Raw genomic sequence first — 21849 nt, 5'->3', positions numbered from 1 at the left:
AAAGAGCAGGATCACCAAGTCTTTTAGTAAAAATAGACTGCAAAACCAACTTTTTTTCTGTGTAGAAAACAAGCAATTTGATGGGTGGAAAGTGGTATTTTCCGTAACAAATAATGTATAATTTTAAACGCTTGAGATAGAAATTAAAGTCTTGGTGCTTACCAAAGACTAAATTTACATTAAAAAAAAAAAAAAAAGGCAAAACAAAACAATGAAAAAACAGCAAACACTTGTTCCTATCAAAGCTTTCTATCCTGCTAGCAAAGAGAAGAAATGGCGGCCTCTGACTTTTTGACCTGCTGTGCTGAGTGATTCAATTGAAAAATAACACAAATAACACCAGAAGATGGATGGTGTTTGTGGTATTTTAAGGTCAAAGTACTACAAAGAAACATTTATTCTCCTTTTCGTTTCTGTCCAGTAAAGTCAGATCAGTGCTGCAGCCATGTTGGACCAACTGTGAAGATAAAGTGTTGAAAACTTAGAGACAAGTCAGACAAATTATCTTTTCTGCTACCCTTCAGTGTTACTTCTGCTAGAAGGGAGAAAAAAGACAAATATTTAATTCTGAAATACTTTGATGCAACAAAATGGATTGTTCTTAACATAAATTAAATACAGAAAGATAGGAATTTACTTGACGGAAAGTTCTCAATATTTATGAGAGATTAGCAAAAAATTATTTCAATTAGAATTATGTTCTGAAGTGACCATGGAAAATTAAAAAGCAGCACTGTCAGCTCCAAGTAATTCATGAATTAGCATTCAAAACAGGGTTGTTACATAAGTAGCCTTTAATTGAAAACACTTTTTTCTCCTTTCACATAAATTCTAACAGATGAAGGCTGAAAACAGATTTTAAAATTATTTAATTATAAATGAGCAGTTTGACCCTGTGCCCTGTGGAAATATTAAAGCCTTCACAAAGGGTCACAGCTTCCCTTCTCCCCATGGGCTGTGGGGTCATTTGGGAGCATTTTGGGTGTCTAAACACGGGCATCCTGTCCCCGAGCCTTGGCAGAAGTGATAAAGAGCTGCTAGAGATGAACATGAGCATCCTCCAGCTGCAGGCGGGAGCAAGGACAGCCGGGCCAGGAGTCACCCCAGGACCACAGCTCTCTCCACTCCTTTGTAACTCATTTCTCACCCCCTGCCCTGTGAAAACTTTCTCTCCTGGTTCACAAGTCATTTTTAAATACACACAACAAAGCCCCAAATTGAAGGTCGGGAGCCCCTTTTTTTTTACCTCTGGGGAATATAAAGGGAGGGCAAAACGTGTCCTAAACACAGAAAATCAAGCATACATGAGTCACTGACAGCAGACTTCCCAAAGGACTGTCATTTCCAAGGGTTTATAATAATCAGCTTCATTTCCTACAATGCAGACCCACTTGCACTAAGCTCAAGAGACAGAGGATTACACACCGCACCGCTTAAATGCATTAATATTATATCTGCTTTCAACACAACTTTAGAAGAAATTATATAACAGCATGAAATGCAAATAGATGGAAAGGAATACTGCAAGGAACTCAATATTGACAAGAGAACGTGCCCTTATTGACACCAGCTCAGAAAATTTTCTTTGGACAAATTATTATGCCACACCACCACCCAGCCCTGTGACAGACAAGCAATTTCCATTTTTCAGTGGCTAACTCCCCTTTTACAAAGCACAGGATTTCCTTCAGCCATCATTTAAACATCAGAGTGAGCTTGGTCTCAGCAATAGGGCGAGGGCATCAATCCTGACCATGCAAGCCCATAAGGATCTTGGCTTATGATTTGGGTAATTCTCTATATGGGTAAATAAAAAAGCCTATATTAAAAAAAAAAATCGCTCTTACTTCAGACTTTAGTTTCACCCATAAATCTCGGATGTTACTCTGTTGAGACCTTGGCTTTTGATTATATACATTTGTGAAGAGGAAAAAAAAATGCAGAAGGTTTTATTTCAGCCCACTGTGTCAGGCTGCCTTCATCTTTATGGACTCCTGCACTGCCCATTACCTGGATTACTTGTCTGTCACTGTAATATAAATTCTTAACCTACCAGCAACAACACTCTAAACCATAATTGTTCCAGTAATTGAAACTGCCTCAATTTTGACACTCAACAACCCATTGTTTGCAACTGAGTAATTAAATGGAAGATTTAGCTCAAAACCCTTTTCTGTTATTTCCTGTAGCAATTTAGCTGAAAGTGCACACTTCACATAGGCAAATGGCATTGATTTGAACTTAGCCAAAACACAGATCTTACTAACCTATGTCTCTTGCACAAGTACAGGGCAGAAATAAAAATAAATTAGTGGCATATTTAATACATTCAGATGATTAAAAAATGGAAATCACCAACATTAGCAAGTGAAAGAATAAGCAATCAGAGCCCTAAACAATCAGCAGCAGTACTAAAAGGCAGCCCCCCAGTTCCAAAAAGCTGCTCATGGATGCATTAGCTCTCTCTGCCTTACTAAAATTTCATGGGAAGCTGTTGCAGTCAGCCAGCTAGAAGGAACAGAAGAACACTATACCTGTGGAAACCTAACAGAAATAAAGTTATTCTATTCTCTTGAAAAAAAACTGCATCTTTACCACAGGTGACCAAAGGTCTTATATGCAGGCGTCAATATTGAGTTACTTGGTACGATAACATCATTATCTGAACTTCAACCCCCTTCCCTATGTTCATGAATGAATCCTTGCAGAACCCATCTGCACTAACACCTTCCTATCCAGATTCAGAGCATGGTGAACCCCCCAAACAGCTGGTAAAGCTTGACCACCTTACTCTTCTTCTCAGCTGCCACAGACTTCAGCACACCTGCAGAGGTCAATGGCACTCTCAGAGCCCTGTCACAACGAGCTGGCCCAAGGCAGCCTCAGCTATCACAGCAGAGCAGTGACATTTTGCTGAGCTAAAGCAAAGCAGAAACCCATCTCAAACAACACACAGGAGGTTTTGCAAAGCACCTGCCTTGCACAGCTCTCTCAGGGGCATCAGGGCAATGGGCCCTGCTTCTCAGCACCAGGAGTGACTGGCCCTGTCAGGCAGCCTTGTGCCCCAGAGAACATCCCCTACCACACAACCTTGCACAAACATTTCCCCCTTATCTCATTAGTCCATGTTTTATGTCTCGTGCACCAGGAATCTGAGGGATGGGCAATTTCACTGTGTGAAGCTAGCAAATAATTGAATTAGGGTTCAGTAATTGCAGTTATCAACAAGACATATTCAGGCAAAAATAAGCTCAGCAAAGCACATATCTGACTTTAAGTATATGTGAAGAGTCCCATTAGCTTCAGCAGCATTTATCAGGCAAGTTGGAAATCACACACATGAGAGTGCAATAAAAAATCAACGTATTTGATTCTGAAAGATCTCTGCAAATAACGAAAAAAAAAATTAAGGGATGAGATTAAAACTATTTAACATCTTCCATGTCATGCAATAATATGAGCTTTCTGTAACGGGAGAGATTAAATTCCTTTACACTGGTTCCTATCCCTGTTGTACATGCAACACATCTGGGGATCACTTGAACTGGTGACAAAGGCTTTAGAGGATAAGGGTCTGTCAAAACACCTACTCTCCTGATTCCCTCTTCAGTATTCAGCCAGGAGGTCACAAGCACAGCCTCAGCCAGCTCCATCAGTAAATCCATTTTTAGCAGTTCATGTAGAATTGGAAATGCGTTTGGGCATTGTGCCATGGCTGGATCTCGGCCATTCACAAATGTAACACAGGGATGAGGATCCCCACTTCTGCCTAGGCTCTGACTTCCCCCTCACATCATGATCTGTGCTCACAGAAGCTGGAGGGGCAACCAGATTTCACCTGGTTGCATTGGTGACAGCTGGAATTCTCTATTGTTGGGGGAGCTAACAACTTTGGGAAAGGCAGGAGATGGTCAGTAAGAGGCTTAGCAGATTCTACCATGTAAAATCACTCTTGGAAAAAGACTTTTATTAGCATCTCAGTGGGGCGCAGGATATAAAAGCAGTGCAGGTTTCAAACCTCTCCATTCTCTGTAGCAACTGAGGTAGGGAACTTAAGCACACTGCTAATATTCAAGAATGTCTGTATGTTTGTCCTCCTGTTTTAGATCTGCAGAGAAAGATCAAGCCCATAACTCACAGGAGACTCAGATAATCAGTTCAAACCAAATTGCAGTATATAATTATAATCACACAACTGGCAGGCTTTGCTCAAGAGGATCTATGAGCTGGCACGGCTGAGAGATCCAAGTATCACAGCCTATAACCCAAACAGAAATGCAGCTCAATAGTTAACAAAGCCAAATGGAGCTACAGCCATTGGCATGTGGTGCAGCCTGAGCCTGGTCTGTGGCTTGCAGGGCTGGAGTGTCAGAGTCACAGACTGAGAGAGCCCATCACAGCCCATTAGAGCCAAAATCAGCATCTTCACTGGGGTGCCAGCAGAGAAACTACAGAATGCTGCCCCAGATCCTCCAGGGAAGTAGATGTTCATGTGGATGTAGTACCAAGCACAGCTCTGCACCATCCCCTGGAGTCACCTCTCATTTTCTCCTGTCAGCTGCACTCCAGGCAAGGAGGCTACAGGGAACCACTGCCCCTCCTGCAAAATCACAGCCACAGCAATGCTGCTGGGCTGCCCTCGAGGCAATCCCCACATCCCATAGAACAACAGAGCTGGGAATGAGATAAATAAAGACCTGAAATATCTCCTGATAAAGCAGCAAAGGCCCCTTGCAGGATTTAGCTTGTGCTGGGCACCCAAGTCCCTCTCCTCTGGAGGAACTCAGATGTTACGAGCTCTCTGCTGATCCAGGACTCAAGCAGCCAGAGAGAATCAATTAATCTCAATATCCTTTAAAAGTCTCTTATAAAGATTTAGACTTGCATTTTTGGCTTCATGAAAAAAACAAAAAGTCTTGTCATAAACTTGCAGTTTTGAGTAAAGAGGCTTTTTTGACGCAATGAATGATTAACATCCTTCCCATTGTTGCCCAAGAAGTTTTCAGATGTCAGACTCTGAATCTTTCTTGATCTGGGCTTGAATTTGGCATTTTACTCATTGTAAAAATCTGGTTTTAAGCCTCTGCAGTTATTGCACAGTTTCCCCTCAAGACATTTTTCAGAACTTCTCAGATGGACGGATCACTGAGACTGTGCACTTTGAACCTCCCTGCAAGTATCAAAGACACAAAAAGCTGCTTCTTCATAGCCTGATCTAACTGCAATTAAGAGCTTTTTCCCTGGCCCTGTCCTCATACAGAGATAAAAAGTGGAATTTAGTGAAATTATTACAAAGCTGGTTAAGCACAGGATATGACTAATCCTGTATTTCACAGCTGGAGGTTAAACTGAGCCTCATTAAACCCAATGTTCTTGCTTACCCACAACAGAAACAAATGGGGCATGACAGAGCTTTGCATGTGTGCATCTCTCTCACACACACTCAAACACTGAAATTCAGCTCCAGCCCTTCCAAAGTTTTAAGTTTCAAAAAATTATATGATGGTCTCAATTTTGTAAGAGTGAATTAACCCAGCATGTCTCTGTCTATCTCTTAGTCGACTTCTGGATCCAGATGTTTTGAATTCTATTTCCTAGATTTTAAGGGAACTCTATTTCCATTCTCATAAAATCCCTGGATACCACGGGTGACAACCCCCAGAACACACAGTACACCAGCCAGATTTCATTACAAGTTGCAAAAGTTCATTTCTGTCACTGATCATGCACTTTAGTAAATGCACTTCTAAATATTTATTTAGAGAATATTCATTTTGGTAGGTAAATTAGCTCAAATCTCTGATGTCCAAAGTAAACAGAAGGAACTCCACTGTCTTTAGAGGGCTTGAAGGTATTTTGAACTGCTCCTATAAAAGTCAACATTTCTTATTTGGGGAGGAAAAACATTTTATTCAATAAGTACATATTGTTACTTACATCTCAAGTCAACTTATTGGATAGCCAACTGGTCAGATCAGTCTTGTCACTGTAATTCATAGAAGAAGTGAAATGGAACACACTTGCACATTGATTAGCTTTGCACGCTATGTTGGATTTTTTTCAAGATTCTGCTTCCACAACTAAGGAAGCAACATTTGAAGGATTCTGTAATCAAATTTTGCATTTACACATGTAAGCAATGCAGTGAACTCTCAAAACTATATCAAAGTTTTGGTCTCAAGAGAGAAGGTCTCATGAAAAATCTTTTTCTTCAAGAGCTGTACTCCAAAATGCATGGAGTCCTGTAGGAATTCTCACCATTTACTTGAAAGGAATATTTGGATGTGACCCCAAATATGAATCTCCTTTTTCATTACTAAAAATTAATATGCAACTAAACATTGAAACACTGTCTAAAAATGATAATAGAGTAACTGAGGGCAAATCCCCTTCAGTATTCCGAATTTAAATGAAGACCAACTGCCTGGAAAACTTTCATGTCTGAGTTGCTCTGTATTACCAAAAAGAAAAAAAAAATCCTATTTCCCTTGTGAGACCTTAAATTAAAGCAATTATACTTATCCTCCTCACACACAAACAATAGGCAGACTTTAGGGAAATCAGACAGGTTTGTAATTTTGTTCCTGTCATGGTGAGTGTGTGCAGTGCTCCTGGCACAAGCCATGGCCTCAGACAAACCTCCAGAGCCAATTCACAGAGAGGCTCAAATGCTAAGACCTTATAGCACCTCTGAGAGCCAGAGGCAACTCTGCAAGCAGCAACTGTTAATGGCAGACTTGGCACAGAAGTGGCTGGTAATAAAACAACAGGGGAAATTGCACTCTGACTCTGCTGAAGCCAGCCAGCACATTGTGGGCAATTTCTTTTTCTCCTCCTTGGGAAGAGATCAGGCTCTCCACTGAATGGCATTTACACCTTTGTTCTTTGCAGCGCTGACGATTGTCAGGCTCCTTTTGGCCCCGGGGTCCGGCTTTTCCCCCTTGTTTTCAGAAAGATGTGCTGGAAAGTGCCTGCTGAGTGCATGGTGGTGCCAAGACCCCATCTGCCCAAGAATTGTGGCAGCCTGCAGATGCTGTGACCATGGAAGTTCCTTGCTCAAACACCTCAGCTCTGTTTCAAAGCAGTGTTACAGGCATTGCTTACTATCATTCTATTAACTCTACAGCTGCAGCCTTTTAATTCAGGAAAAGCATCCAGTTTCTTAAAAGTAAGACTAAGAACAGTTTTCAAGAACTTCTAGGGATGCTCTAAAGATCTTCCAAGGAAACTCTAAATGCTAGGCAGCTAGCAGGCTGAACTGCTGTGAAGTGCTGCTACTGATTAAATACTCATAAATCTCAAGGGCTGTCACTCCCTAGTGAAGAATTTTTTTGTTTCTGCTCTGCACCAGGGGACTTGAAATTTTCCGTGGAAGAGGCACCAGGACTTTATTGTCAAATGTCCAGTTATTTAGAACCTCACCTGCCCAATGCACCTGCTTTCTATAAAGCTGGGCTTTTTGAAACAAAGGTGTGTAATGTGCCCTGAGGATCTCTGAATAGAAAAATGCCTCTGGCATTCCTGCTCTCAAGGGAAAAGGCAGACACAGCTCAGCAGAGACTACAAACCAAAAAGAGTCCTGACAGCCAGCCCATGGTGCACAGTACTTGGTTACAAGGAGAGAGAAAAGTGATGAGTCCACACAACTTCAGCTTTAGCTAAAAGTGCTCAGTCTTTGTGTGTGTACAGAATGAGCTGAAAATGCAAAATAATGTGAAAGAATGGCCAGAAGTTTGTTATCCTTATTATCTCTATAATGTATGTACTAGTTATGAAACTACCCAGAACTGACCTTTGGAGCTCCTAAATGTTGTAAACACAGGTCTCTCTAACCTTAAGGGTGTGTAATCAAAAATTCCTTTTAGTTCAAGGGGCAGCATGAAGTAGCTCAAGGGGTTTATTTTGTGCTTGGACACTTCTAGCTCAGAGGAATGGAAAGCAAATATGGTGTCCCACCTCAGGGACTGTATCTTAGCAATATGGAAAGTACCCTCACCTAGTCAACCAGACACCACTAATAACTCTAATATCAGCTCTTCTGGGCATTTCCCACAATGACACAGAGGAATAACAAGGCTTCACCCACGTGATGTTGCACAGACCATATGCATGCACACAGCAGAGCTCAGTGCAAGTCTTCCCTGGAGAATATGAGGCTACAGAAGTGATGCCCGTGCAGCTCTCTGAAACCAACATTTCTCAGAGCTTTCATTCTATCTTCTTCACACTGCAACCAGAACTTCCAGAAACCAGCTACACCTGTGAGAAAGGTTCACACCATCCCCACCAGGCTTTGTGGGGTCTTTGCCACTGTGGCTACACCACAGACACCTACTGGGACTGGAGAGCAGGACTGAGTGGTCTTTTCTGGTAGTGGCATTTGCTACAACCTCTCCCCAAACAATATAAATCAGGGCAACAAAAGTTGTGGGTTGCCAGAATTGCTGCCAGAGACTTTGCCAGCCCAGCGAGGCCATCCAAGAGCATGACCTTCTAGCTGACATGGCCATGCCAACAAAGCATCACAGCATAAAGTGTGTCAAAAAAAGTAAAAACCGGAGTTGTTTTTCCCCAGAGAAAGGAAAATGGAGAGAGTGATGAGTGCTGATGGGTTGGCAATGTCAGAAGCATATTATTTTCCAACTGGAAATGCACATAATATCCTTCCCTAGAAAGCAAAAGTCAAAGCAACAACAAAAAACCCCACATGTATGGCTATCATAGTAACACCCTTATCTCCATTTGCTTTCCTCCCACTGCAGCATGGCTTGTGAGATGGTATTCCTTGATCTCCAAGAGTAAGAAAAGCTCTCTCCATTAATCTGTTCAAATAAGTCCCTAGAAAAACCAAGTGTGAATCCCAGCACACCTGTACTGCCAATGACATGTACAGTGCAGAGCAGCTGCCAGACATGGGCTGGGGAGCTTTTGCCTGTCCCACTGAGGCTTTCTTCTAAAGTGCTTATAGAGAAAGGATATGTTGGGAAGCAGGAGAAAAAGTGCAATCCCCTGCAATCAACAACTTGATTCCAGAAGGGGCTCCAAAGGCACCACTTCTCAGCATACCTTCACTGCAGAGATAGATAAAGCTGAAGAAGATAAAGCAACAAATCTCACTCAGGATGCAGCAGCCAGCAAAAGGGTATTGTGTCACTGGCCACTGGAATATAAATCCAGCCATAAAGCTTGCAAATATCCTTTGCAGCACCAGCCTTCTCAGGTTTCTGGGGATGAAGCACTACTTCAGCTCTGTGTTTAGCAGTTGGAAGGAAGCCAGGAAGACTTCCATAACCACCCCTGATTTGTTAATCCCTTAATGCACAGGCACTGTTTGTTACTTAGGACGTCAGGTTTCATCACTCCTCAGCACGCTGGTGATAGAACTTCTTGACACCGGGCTGCAAATATTATTGCAAAGTCAATACTCCCAGGGAGAAAGCCAAGCCGAGCTGAAATGTGACTTTGGTGTTGACAAGCCAGTTTGGCACTGCAGAGTTCAAACAGCCAGGATCACCTGGCAACTTTCAAAACAGGAGAAAGTTTGCCAGGATCCTTTCTGAGTAGAGCCTTATCCCAAGATCCGCATGGTAACAGCTAAACGCTTCCCAGTCAGACAAAGCAAGTAAAAACACAGTAAGTGGATTATGCTTTCTGGGAAAGGGCTGGGAACTGTATGCACATATGCATGTGAGCCTGTGTCTATACAGATTTTCCTAATCTTTCCCATTAAAAGAGAAGAAAATCCAGATCTGGGTGTGTATCATGACAGACTGGAGGTGATGCAGCTCAGTATTCCCAGGGAGTTCAGCCAGCCCATGGTGGTCCTTCAGCAGTCCTGCTGCCTAAGGACAGCTGAGTCCCCACTTATTATAAAAAAGTTATTTCCTGAATGTGATCTAAAAGAAGTTGGATCCTGGTCTTTTTGGAGAGCCATTGAGACATCACACAGGGGCTGCACAGCACACCACAGCCAGGCTGGCATCAGTGCCTGCTGCCACTGGGGATGTGACTGGCCTTCTCCAGAACACAGAGCTATTTTAAGGTAATTTCCCTCCCTCCTGGATTCAAATATTTGTAATAACACGGCCCTAAAGGTGATGACACCTGAGGACAGTGGAGAAAAAGGCATAGCCTTCACACCCAAGGCAGCATGTAGGTGAAGGGCTGATGAACCTGCAGCAGCCCTGCACAACCCAAAATTAACTGGGTTTCATCCTCCCAAAGCAATAAACCCAGGCAGCTATGCAGACCATATTCATTTTCACCATTAATTACCAACTTCTTCTTGACCTCCCAAGGCAGGTCTGCCAGAGCAATGTGCTTGGCTGTGGCAGGACAAAGCTAGGCCAAGGGCAGCCTGAGCCCATCCCTGAATCCATGCACATCCCACCGGCCGACCAACAGCTCCAATTAAACCACCACACACCAGCTCACTCACAGTTTGGGAGAAAGACAGGGGAGCTTAAAATTAGCAATCAATTAATACATGAAGCAACTACAAAGCTGGTGAGTGGAGCACCCTTTGGGGTTTAACCCTTTGGTGCCTTATGAGATTTTTCATGGCTAGTAATGCCAATGAGTATGCTTGGAGAAGGGAGTAATCTTTAAAAAGCTCAGAGTCAGGTCAAAATGTGCATTTCAGAAAAAAAATAACATTTGACAAAATGATGTTATTAAAATTCCAGTACACATAGAGCTCTCCATTATTTTTGTTTGTTTGTTTTAAATGAGAATATTTTTTAAATGTGACCCTGGAACTATTCTCTATTCTCCAATTTGGTGAAATGCAAAGAACAGCACAACATAAACTCGCAAAAAGGCATTTAAAAAATATTACCAGGGCTTTTTTATTTCCAGTCCTTACAATTGGGAAGAATCTTGAACAAAATGACTGTCAAACATGGTGCTTGAAGTAAGAAGCAAAGTATAGAAAAAAAACTTTTAAAATGCCAGGAAGGTAGAACATAAAAACAGTGAAAGGATGCAAAGAACAGGAAAAAAAAAAGGTAACTTTTCCAATGGTTTAAATAGACAAGAACAGGAAAAAAAAGGTAACTTTTCCAATGGTTTAAATAGACAGTGCCTTATTAAATGCAGCAGAACTGCCCCTGTTTACACCAACTGCTGTGTTTCACAGGGGATCCAGAGGACATACCAACCACAATGGCTGTTTTCTTCTCACTGCTTGACATTGCTATATAAAGACAGGTAAGCAGCACGAGTGATCAAAAGCACAGTGGCACGTGGAGTAGACTTTGAAAGGGAGATGGAAGCAAAAAGTGCCCCTTTAGAGAGTCTGTTCAGATTTAAGTAAGATCTCAAATAAAAGCTGGAAGCCTGCACCACACACAACTATTCCCAAGGCTGTCCTTTGACAACAGTCTCCTCTTTCAACAAGATAAAAGTCAATGTAAATGGGCAGGGAAGGCAAAATCCTGCAGCAAGGACACAGGCAGAGCTGGACTCCCATGGCATCCCCAGGAGCAGAGGGGGCTCAAGGAGCTCTGCAGGGAGGCATTAATGGATCTCTGAAACACACACAGACACTAACAGAGGATTCACTTTTTTTTCCTTTTTTTTTTTAATTTTAACAAAAGGAGACCAAATTCTATCTGTGTGGGGTTAGTATGAATTGTGTTCTTCCTGCACAGGATGTTTACCAAAAGCCAGTGTGCATTAAAATGGGCAGTCAGACACAACCATATGGAAACAGCAGAACTGAGCCACACCAGGATCTATAAGGCAATAAAACCTACCTGGGAAAGAAGCTTGTTGTCATCCTCCAGCAGCTTCACTTTTGTTTCAAGTTGCCTGATATAGTTAGAAGATGAATCTTTAGGAAAAGAAGAAGAAAAAAAAAACACATTTAAAAAAACACATTTAAGCTTCTTGTGGTACAAGCAAGTTTTGTGTCAGAAGCAACATGTTTTCCCACTCTGTAGAAGGGAAGTTTGGGAATGACTTGATGAATAAAATCCTATGTGTGTAGGGTGATGAGGGACTCCATCAAAGGTTTATTCATTAAAAAGCTGAGATTCAGCAACAGCAATATCGTCTGTGGATCTGCATCAATGCCAGTTTGAGGGGTGGGTGACACAGAAGGAAAGTGAAGCTGAAACACTGTTTTGTATTTTCATAAAAGTAATTTCCTAGTTTTGAAAGCTATTCTCATTCATCTGGACTGCACCAAAATACTCCACAACAGAACAAGATGTTTCCTTTTAGGTTTGAACAAACAACCCCTCCAGACACGTGCCTTTTTCTTTCAGAAACAACTGAGAAACTCACAAAACCAAGCTGTTGGCACAGCTCTAAGAGGAGGTCAGTGCCACAACTCCCAGTGCTGTAGAAGGGGGAGAAGTGTGTACAGCAAGGGCACAGAGCTGCAGCAGGCACACAGCCTGACACACACAACAAGTGCCTACCCAGGACATCTGTTTTTTCTAGTGGAAGCACGTGACACTAACCAGAAAAACACCAGGACAATAAAACAGGGAATACCCTCACATAAAATGGTAATATTCAACCTGAAGGAATGCAATGGCCAGTTCACCATTGCAGCAAGGCAGGGTGGCCTGGCACAGAAAATAAGTCACTGGAGAGCTCTGTGGGTGGCTGACTGCTCTCCAAAGCATCTGCCTTTTGTTTTGAACCATGCCTAGAAAAAGAAACACATTTGAAAATTTCACAGGGAAGAAAATAAAGGACACCAGGACAGTCTTTTCTCCATTCCCATTACAACTTGATGAGTTCCTCCCATACAATCGGATCTTTGCAACATTTCCCCTCCACTTGTAATCTGAGTAGCAGAGGCCATTAGCTGTTACAGCAGGAGGAAAAGTTTTGAACCAAAAGCATATTAAAAACTCCAAACATTTTCCACACTTCTAAAGGGGGCTCTGAAAAGTGCAAAATTATAACTTCCCTCATCCCATTTATTATGGCATGACTGAAGAAGCCACTGTCCCACCCTGTTCCACTGCTGAGTGTGAATGAGCAAGGAGCCAGGCGTTGGCACAAGGGCCCCAGTGCCAGCACCTTTTGGGATCAGCACCTTTTGGGATCAGCACCTTTTGGGATCAGCACCTTTTGGGATCATTTACCCCACGGAGAGCAGACACCTCTGGCTGCAGCTCTGGCACAGGAACACCCGCCCAGGCACAGGGGTGAGGTTTGGGCTGGCTCTGTGCAGAACAGCTCCTCTCTGCCTCTGTGGCTGCCAAAGGCTCCTAGCACTCAGCCTGAATGCTCTTTCTGGCCCCTCAGCAGAAGGGCCAGCAGGGGAGCTACAGCTAATCACTGACACTGCCTTGGCCACTCCAGGGAAAAACTGGAATATGCTCCAAAAAGCGCTTCCATAGACCAGTGCCAAAGCACACAAAGGAACAGCAGGATGGATCTGAGTCAAGTGCCCATCTAAAGCCCTCTCTCAGAGGAAAAATGCTCAGTTTTTTGACTGGATTATGCTTTGTTCAAACCTAGGAAATCCAAACAAGTCTCCTCATGAGAAAGGTTAAGAAGACACTGTAGGGAGCTATGTAAGTTCAGTGAACAGCTTAAGTGGTGGCAAGGTTCACAGCAACATCAGCTTGAGCTGCGGGGAGCACAAACTCGCCCCAAAAACCACCCTAACATGGGGGGGGTCTGCAGGCCAGAGGAGGAGAGAGCAAACCAAGCAGGCTGCAGAATCAATTAAAGCACTTTCCCTGAGAAGGCCTGGTGCACCACAGCATTGCCCATGCATATCTAAGGGTGGTGAGCAGAATGCTGCAGCAGATTGGCGCTGAATGCAGCGAGATTTGGATCAGCTTGAAGAACCTGCTGAATTAGTAATGAACCTGTCCTCCAGCAGGGTGCAAGGGGAGTTTGAGATTGTCAAAGTTTCTTTGGCCTGACCTCCTCTGTGCCCCAGGCCATCACACTTTGTTAACTTACCCCTAATATCAGTACAATAATACCCATTTGGCTGAACAGCTCCAAAACCAGTCTCCACCCCTGTCTGAAGACAACCAGAGACTCCTGGCTGTGTGCTGAATACAACAGCTTCCACTGGCACATCTGGTCAGATAAGGGCCCCTTCCCACCTGCATTCCAGCTCCACCAGCACCCTCATTGTGCCAGCAGCTACAAGGAATTTAGGTTAAGTGGATGAATGGTGATGCAGAAGCTGTCATGTTCAGGCCCTGAATGCTACCAGGACTGACTGACTGGTTGATGAAAAGAATAGAGCATGACTGCCAAAGAAAAGGAAATAGAGAATTATTTCCTCTCTGTGGTTTCATACCCCTTACCAAAAAAAAAAGAAAAAGGATATTTCTTGGGAAGGCAAGCCCTGCACCCTTGGGAGCCAATGCACGCCACTGGTTCTGAAAGCCTGACCTGAGAACTGTTAAAATTCTTCAGACACCACTGTTCAAACCCAAACCATGTTTGACATCTGACCTCAGCCAGAAAACTCCCTATGAAAACATAAAATATACCCAGGAAAAATATAGAAAAAAAAACAGATGAGTGCTCAGAGCCATCCCAGTCCTTGCTATGCCCTCAGAGATGAATCACCTCCATCTTCTGGACCTGCCTGTGTTGAGGCAGGTGCCAGATGAACCATTTGCATCTTGATCTCAGTTTTAAAAAAGCTCATAACTCTCACAACAGCAGGCAGCAGCACTGCCAGGCTAAGCAGTGAAACCCCAGGCTAGGTCTCACCCACGTTATATCAAGAAACACATTCCCAACATTTTTCTGCCTCTGACCTTTCTCTTATCAGTGAGTTTCCATCCTTTCCTGCCTCCCCCAGAGCCAGGAGACAAGGACAGCCTCACTGACCATCCAGGAGAGGCAGCAGAGCTGGATCACTGACTGATCAGACCCTCACATCCCTTTTCATTAGAAATCAAACAAATGGTCCTCGCTGCTGTGCCAAAGCCTGCTGCCAGCTGTGAGCAGCACTCCACCTTCCCCAGCCCCAAAGCACTCTCCTCAGGGGCTGGAGCAGTGTACCCCAGCACACCCACCCAGCCACACCTCATGGCACTGACTTTGAGTCCACTCTCACCTGCTGGTGACCAGACCAGCATGCTGGCCAAGGACATGTGGTCAAGGATAAACTTTCTGGCACTCAGCGCTGCCTGGGATGCCATCGGGGCCAACATCCCCCTCTAGTTACCCCTTGGGGCCACGAGAACCAGCTGCACGAGCAGGGGGTGCCTCAGTGGGCCAGATGGCACCAGAGGGAAGGAAATTTCCCATCAAAACATTTCACATCCCACTCAGCAGCCTCCCTGTGGCAGCCAGCACACAGCAGAGGAAGCTGGGGAGAGGCAGAACGTGCCCTGCCAGGCTGCTACCCACGACAGCAAAAGGGTGAAAACTGTAATCCCCATCAGCCATCTCTCACTTGCACACTGTAAATTCTACAAGCTAAATTGTTCACAGAGCTGAGAAACCTGAAGTCCCGCTTCTTTACAAAGCCTTGGGAAAACTAATTGGATGTAGAGTTCTCCCCATCACCTCCAGGAGAGGCAGAGGAGCTGCGCTCCAGCTCAGGAAGGCGCATTACTGTTATTATCCACCCTCCTCAAGATTTACTGTTCTAAAAAACATACTCCATCTGGAATGGGATGTAATTCAGCTTGGATGCAATCTAGCTGAGTAACTTTTCTCCACATAGATAAACCACTTAATACTCATTACAGCTAAATGGAGGCAAGACAAATCAGTCTACCTTGTTTTAACTCAATGGTCTCTCGGAGAGCAGGGAACTGCCTGGCTCCTCAAGCTTTGTAAAAACATAAATTAGAAATTGTTTTAACAAACAAAACAATCTTGCAGCCTGCAGAGCACAGAACAGTGTAATTTTAAAAGACACTTGTAGCCTTTCTGATTCTCATCTGAGATTTCAGAGGAATCCAGCAGAGGGGTAAATATGATAAATTACACATTTATTTTGACAGCAGCAAAATAAATGGTTTTATTTCCTTGTATGCCACTTTTCCAACCACAAGAATGCAGAGCAGAGATTTGTGCGGTAGCTGTGAGGTTGGGATTGAGACACTTTTATTTAAGACCTTCTCATAATGAGGCGCTAGCACCTAAATGAATATAAGAAAAAAACAGCCCTTTACTTAGGGCAGCTCACACCACAGTTGTCAAAAAAGGTTAATGTAGGTGTCTGTGAGATGAGAAAATTGTCAAGAGCCTTTGACAGGACTCATTTCCAGCAGGACAGTCCTTACACCCAGCCTGGCCAATACGAACCAAAATGGCAAGAGTAGACCTGAACCAACAGAGGTGCTTTAGTTCTCTTCCACAGCACCCCACTGAGGTTTGATTTGTACTTTTGATTTGCCTTTTTGCTGCAAAGCACAGGTTACACAGTGTCCAGCTGCAGTGCTGGCTGGCAGGCCAGGGCACACAGCGTCCCACTCCAGCTCTGTCCCCACATGCAGCTCAGAGGTGCCCCACACCCCTGAGCAAGGCTGGACACCCACTGCTCCCACTGCATTTTTCCCCCAGGAGCTACTTTAACTAAGCTTGATTCATGACAGCAAAGCACAGCTACATTTTGTTAATGGCCTGCAAACAAGGCTCTTCCTATCCTCATAAAAAGCCTCATCCCTAAAGGGATTCTCCCAAACCATGGAGGAAAGGCACATGAAGGAATGATGCTCTGCCAGATTTGCACCTTGCAGCCAGCTGCCTTCTCTGCATGATAGAATGCTGACAGTTTCTCTTCCTCTCCTTCCATCAAAGATCATCTCATAAGAAGGCCTTCACCTGTGCTCAATAAAACACTTTGCTGTTTGTTGGCAGTTTCATTATCACATCTCTGCTCCTCCCCACTATATTTCATATTCGTATTGCTCTACTGGTCTTGCTTCTTGACACACACAAGCAGGCTGAAAAATGGCCAGTGGCTCTATCTTGTAAAGAAGTTGATTTATTAAAGCAACAGCACTCTTTCAGAGAAGTTGGAAAGCAGATGAAACTCACATATCTTGAATATTGTCATTAAAGGAAACTGTTGGGAGAGATGGACACATGCACCACCCTTGCTTTTCCTAGGCAGCCCCCATCCTTCTGTTCCTACCAGAAAACCCCACTCCCAATGTCCTGATTCAGACTGGTATGCAAGGCAAGTTTTCACAACAGACTGAAGTCAGTGGATGGCTCAAATGTGAGCAGGGCCACCACAAAGCCAGTGCTGAGCTACTTTGGTTTCACAGGTGCTGCCCTTGGCTATGGCACCCCCAGGGTTTTCAGGGAATGCTCACTGGTTTGCTTTGGTGCAGAATCTCACCTGTGTGGGAAGGGACCTTGAGGAGTCACCTCGTACAGCCCCTGCAGCAAGCAGGGACATCTTCAACTAGACCAGGCTGCTCAGAGCCTCATCCACCTGTCCCTGAATGTTTCCAGGGATGGGGCAGCTACCACCTCCTGCACAACCTGTGACAGTATTTCACCACTCTCACTGTACAAACTTCTTTCTTTATATCTAACCTACACCTGACCTCTGTCAGTTCAAAGCCATTAACCCATCTCCTATCACTACATCCCCCCATAAAAAGTCCCTCTCCAGCTCTCTTGTAGCCCCCTCTGGGCACTGAAAGGCTGCTCTAAGGTCTCCCTGAAGCCTTCTCTTTTCCAGGCTGAACAACCCCAACTCTCTCAGCTTCTCCTCAGAGGAGAGGTGTTCCAGCCCCCTGATCATCATGTCCAAAATATCATACTCTGCTAATCCCAAATCCCATGCCTCTCCAGTAGCATCTTAGTCACAATATGGGATCTCCCTTGAGATGTGGTAAGAGAATATACAACAACAACATCTATGGTAAATAGAAGCTCCCAGTGTTTTGTACCTCTGCAAGATATTCAGCAAGCAAACCATACCAACCTGCTCCACCTCTTGTCCCACCACCTCATTCACTGTGGGTTGTGTAGGGAGAAGTTTCCTCTGCACTTTGTCAGCCGCTGTTAAAGAGGTGGAAGGATTGCACTCACAGAAAGAGAACTAAGGCCAAATCTTAAATATTCCCATAGCTGAGGTGCAGCACATCTACTGAACAGACACTACCTTAGACTACACTAAATAAATAAAAGGCCCATCTGTAGCATCCAAAGCCACCCACAATAACATCTGTCTGAATGAGACTGGTAGGATCAGGCCTCATTTTCAAGGTGCAGGTGATAGCTCAGGCATAACTTAGGTATTCAGCCAGCCCAGTCACAAATAAAGAAATACGGTCTCAGAATAACACACATTTTTAACTCTAACAAGACTGGCTGTGCACAGGCAACATGGCTGTGCTGCAGCTCTGACAGGATGGAACATATGCCACTGCAGCTATTTAATTAACATTTCATGGCAAGCCTCTAACTACGAGCTCTGAAGGTTTTCAAGACTGTATGTTCCTGACTGAGTTTCAGTTCATTAGACCTCTCAGGGTGCTTAGCAGCCTCGAGCTGGTCTGTAAGAGTCTGGTAAGGTCTCTCCTGACCCTGGTTGTTACAGCTCACTACTGTGACTTCCATCCATGACATAATCTCTGCACACAGCAAAATATCTGCCCGCAACGACTGTCAACAGCTCAGGAGCTCCTGAAGTCAGGATTTCACTAGGAGGTGGCTGACAGGGCAGGAGCAGTGTGTGTGTGCCCATGTGCTGCAGCACAGTGGCTGCCAGTTTCCCCTTCCCTGCTTGGGTGATGTGTTCATGACAATCTCTGTGGGGATGTCCCTCTATCACAGCACAGAACAGCAGGCACCACTGGAGAACATCTGCATCTGAGGCTGTCTAACCCTCACAACCATGAAACTGCCAAAGTGTGGTAAAACACCTCCCAGTCCTGTCATCTGAAACCACACCTTCCCCATCCTGAGGGGACAGCCAGTAGCTGCTCTTCTGCTGCTGGCAGCGGGCAGGGACCCCAGTGCTGCTGTGGCTCTCCAGGGCTCTCCACAGCCCTCCTGTAAGCCGGCATGCAGAGGACTGCACCTTCACCAGGCTTCTCAGACGGGCTGCCTGCATGACAGGCTGCCTCAGCCCTGGCACTAGTCACTGCTGGCCAGCCAGGTTTCCTGGGGAGATCTTTCCTGCTATTCCCCCAGAAATTCTGAAGGTAAACAGCCAAGGAAAAAAAGGTGTTTGCTTTCCAAGTTGTGTTTAATGCCTGACTGTGGGCATCACCCCGAGAAAAATCAGTGTGAGTTTCTGATGGTTCAGCCTCAGACTAAGCTTTCAGTCAAGAGTGAATAGACTGTAATTAGATTAAATAAGCAAACACAGTGATAGAAATATTAATTTCCAAGACATGCACAGCCAGACAGTCTTGACTGGTGTACATGTAACAGAGAAAAGCTGATTTGCATCCCTGCAGTGCTCTTGCTCCCTGCACATGGAAGCCTGCCCTGTCTGAGAAAGCAGGCACTCTCCAGATCAATCCCAGCTGCTACAATACCTTCAACACCCATCACAGCCCACTGGCACCAGGAAAAATTCAGGGCTTCCTTGGCCTCTTTAAGAAGCCATTTGCTGTGCAAGCACTAGATGTACTCAACAATTTCTGCCTGAATGCAGAAAGGACAATTCTAAAGAAAGTATGCCAATGTTCAGGTTTCAGAGGGATCAGAGTGATCCTGTCTTCCAGACACTGTGGGGCAAGAATCTCTACACCAGAATTTACTAGATGATATGAAGGGAGACAAAAGAAGATACAGAATTTGGAGGAGAGACAGAGGAGGACCAGACTGACTACTGGATGTGATGCTGCACTCATGAAAACTTCCAAGAGAGGAAAAGATGTGTAACACCAATAAACTGGAGGCTCTTTGAGGGCCTCCTGCCTTAGTTAACACAGCTTCATTCAAAAAGCTTTGCTTCCCATGTCAGAGCTGCACTGTAGCAGTGCAACATCTTCTGCTGTCACCAATCCCAGCAGAGTAAAGCCATAGCCCACTGACCAGTGCCAAAGAAGTGACTTAGGAGATCATCATAATCCTCCTTATCCTGCACCTCTCTGCTTTTGCCACAGATGGACACGGGCTGATCTACCACAGTATGGCCTGAGCAGGACCTTCCAAGAGAGTCTAATTTTAGAAACAGGGAGATAAATCCTCTGCTTTTGATAGACCCATGGATTGCTTCTCCTTGGTACAACAAACTCCTTGGACCACATGAAGGAATGGCCAGACTTGGCTCAGAGTTTGGGTCCTGGCAAGCAGCTGGGTTGCACTCTGCTGGGGGGGAAACAGAGGTGAACAGAAAGTTGTGTCACCAGGGCTTGTTAGAGGAGCCAAGCTGCAAGTCACTCACTGCTAATGGGATTCTGCAGCTTTAATGATTATGAAAAGGTTAAAATGACCTGCCAGGCCCCCTCAGCTGTTTAAGCCTCTTTTCCTTCCTCGTGCTGCTTTAATCTTGATAGCACCATCACGTGACCAGGTCAGAAAAAGCCCCAAAGCCGATTAGTGTCTTTCCACTGGCTACAAAGGACTCAACATTTGGGGAAGTGTGGATGTTTCAGCCAGAGTGGCCCATTTTGTTCCACAACCTCCTTTTGGGGGCACTGATGAGCACTGCAGCTTCCAGAAGTCAGCAAGAGAGTATGGTCCCAGGGGAAATTCCCTGAAACCTATGGGACAGGTTGTACTCATTTCTGTTTGTATCAATCCAGTTACTCAATTCCTCTCTCCCATTGCCAAAACCCAGCCCTTCCTGTCTGACTTTGGATACTGCTGAGGTAGCTGCTCTCCCTGTCTCCACAGCATCAACCAAAGGCTCAGTCCATCCCACTGCCAGCATGCCACGCTCACAGCCTCTGCCAAGGTCAACCCAAACCTTTGTGGCAGCATCCCTTAATTCCTCATTCAGCAGACAGCAGTCCTGTGAAAAAGGACCTTGGAGACTATTGCAACCTGTAAACTGTGCATGGCCAGTTGTTAGGCTGAAAACAATATCTGAGATCGTATCATGATGCAGAAACAAGAGACCTGTATGTAAACAAGGGAAATAATCCTCCTTTACCAGTGCTATTAAAGACCTTGAATAGGGATCCGTGTCCAGTTTTAGGCATCACGCTTCAAGACTCATGCAGGCTATTGGGAAAAAATTCAGGAGAGAAATAAGGAGGATCAGAGTGTGGAAAGTACAGTCTAGCAGGAGAGCTTGAAGGAATCCAGCTTGCTTAGCCTGGGGAAGAAAAGACCAAACATAGATGCAGTAATGGATTCAAACATGTAAACAATTTCCAGAAAAATTAAAAAGTGAATAAATTGTACTCCATCTCCATCCAGAAAGAACAAGGTCTCTAATAACAGCAATATTTAAGGGTAGAAGAGGTTGCCTTAGGAGGCAGTGGAATTGCCATTGATGATGACTTTCACAAGCAGGTTAAACAAACATCTGCCAGGAGCAGTTTAGGTAGAGTCGAGTCTGACTTGGGGCAAAGGGATTGGTTAGGTGAAACTGAGAGCCCTTCAATCCTGTTTTCCATGTCTACCCTGTACAATATCACACGAGGAAAATCTGTGGATGTTCCACTTTAATTCCAGAAAGGAAACATCACAAGTTACTTGAAGGCAAAAAATTAAATCACTAAGCAGCCTCTGTTGTCTTGTCAGGTTCAGCAATCTGAAACCGTCCATGCCTTTTGGTTTTCCATCACCTGCAGAAAGTCTCACCTAATTGCAGAGTGGCTGGCAAAGAAGAAAAGAGGGCTGGAAAGACTGTGGGGAGAAGAACAAGTGCTGGGGTAGGGCTCTCTGACACTACTGGGATGTTTGCAATAAAAAAAAGTTATATTAGAAACAGATGGCTGTGTAAAATACAGACAGAGGTTTCAAAAGTTAGTA

At 44.5% G+C, this 21849-nt stretch overlaps 1 protein-coding gene across 3 annotated transcripts in view; it reads right to left on the bottom strand.

Moving 5' to 3' along the window:
- CCDC85C (coiled-coil domain containing 85C) overlaps positions 1–21849 on the bottom strand; it is a 110202-nt gene that overhangs the window by 30662 nt on the left and 57691 nt on the right. For all 3 annotated transcript variants that reach the window (XM_084208574.1, XM_084208576.1, XM_084208575.1), the window contains exon 2: positions 11757–11833. In XM_084208574.1, coding sequence (XP_084064700.1) covers positions 11757–11833 — 77 coding nt within the window. The remainder of the gene's footprint in view (positions 1–11756; positions 11834–21849) is intronic.

The sequence above is a fragment of the Fringilla coelebs genome (genome assembly GCF_963513975.1).
Source record: "Fringilla coelebs genome assembly, chromosome: 6".
Taxonomy (NCBI): Eukaryota; Metazoa; Chordata; class Aves; order Passeriformes; family Fringillidae; genus Fringilla; species Fringilla coelebs.
Note: the sequence above shows the minus strand (reverse complement) of the source record. Positions and strands in the feature narration are given on the sequence as shown.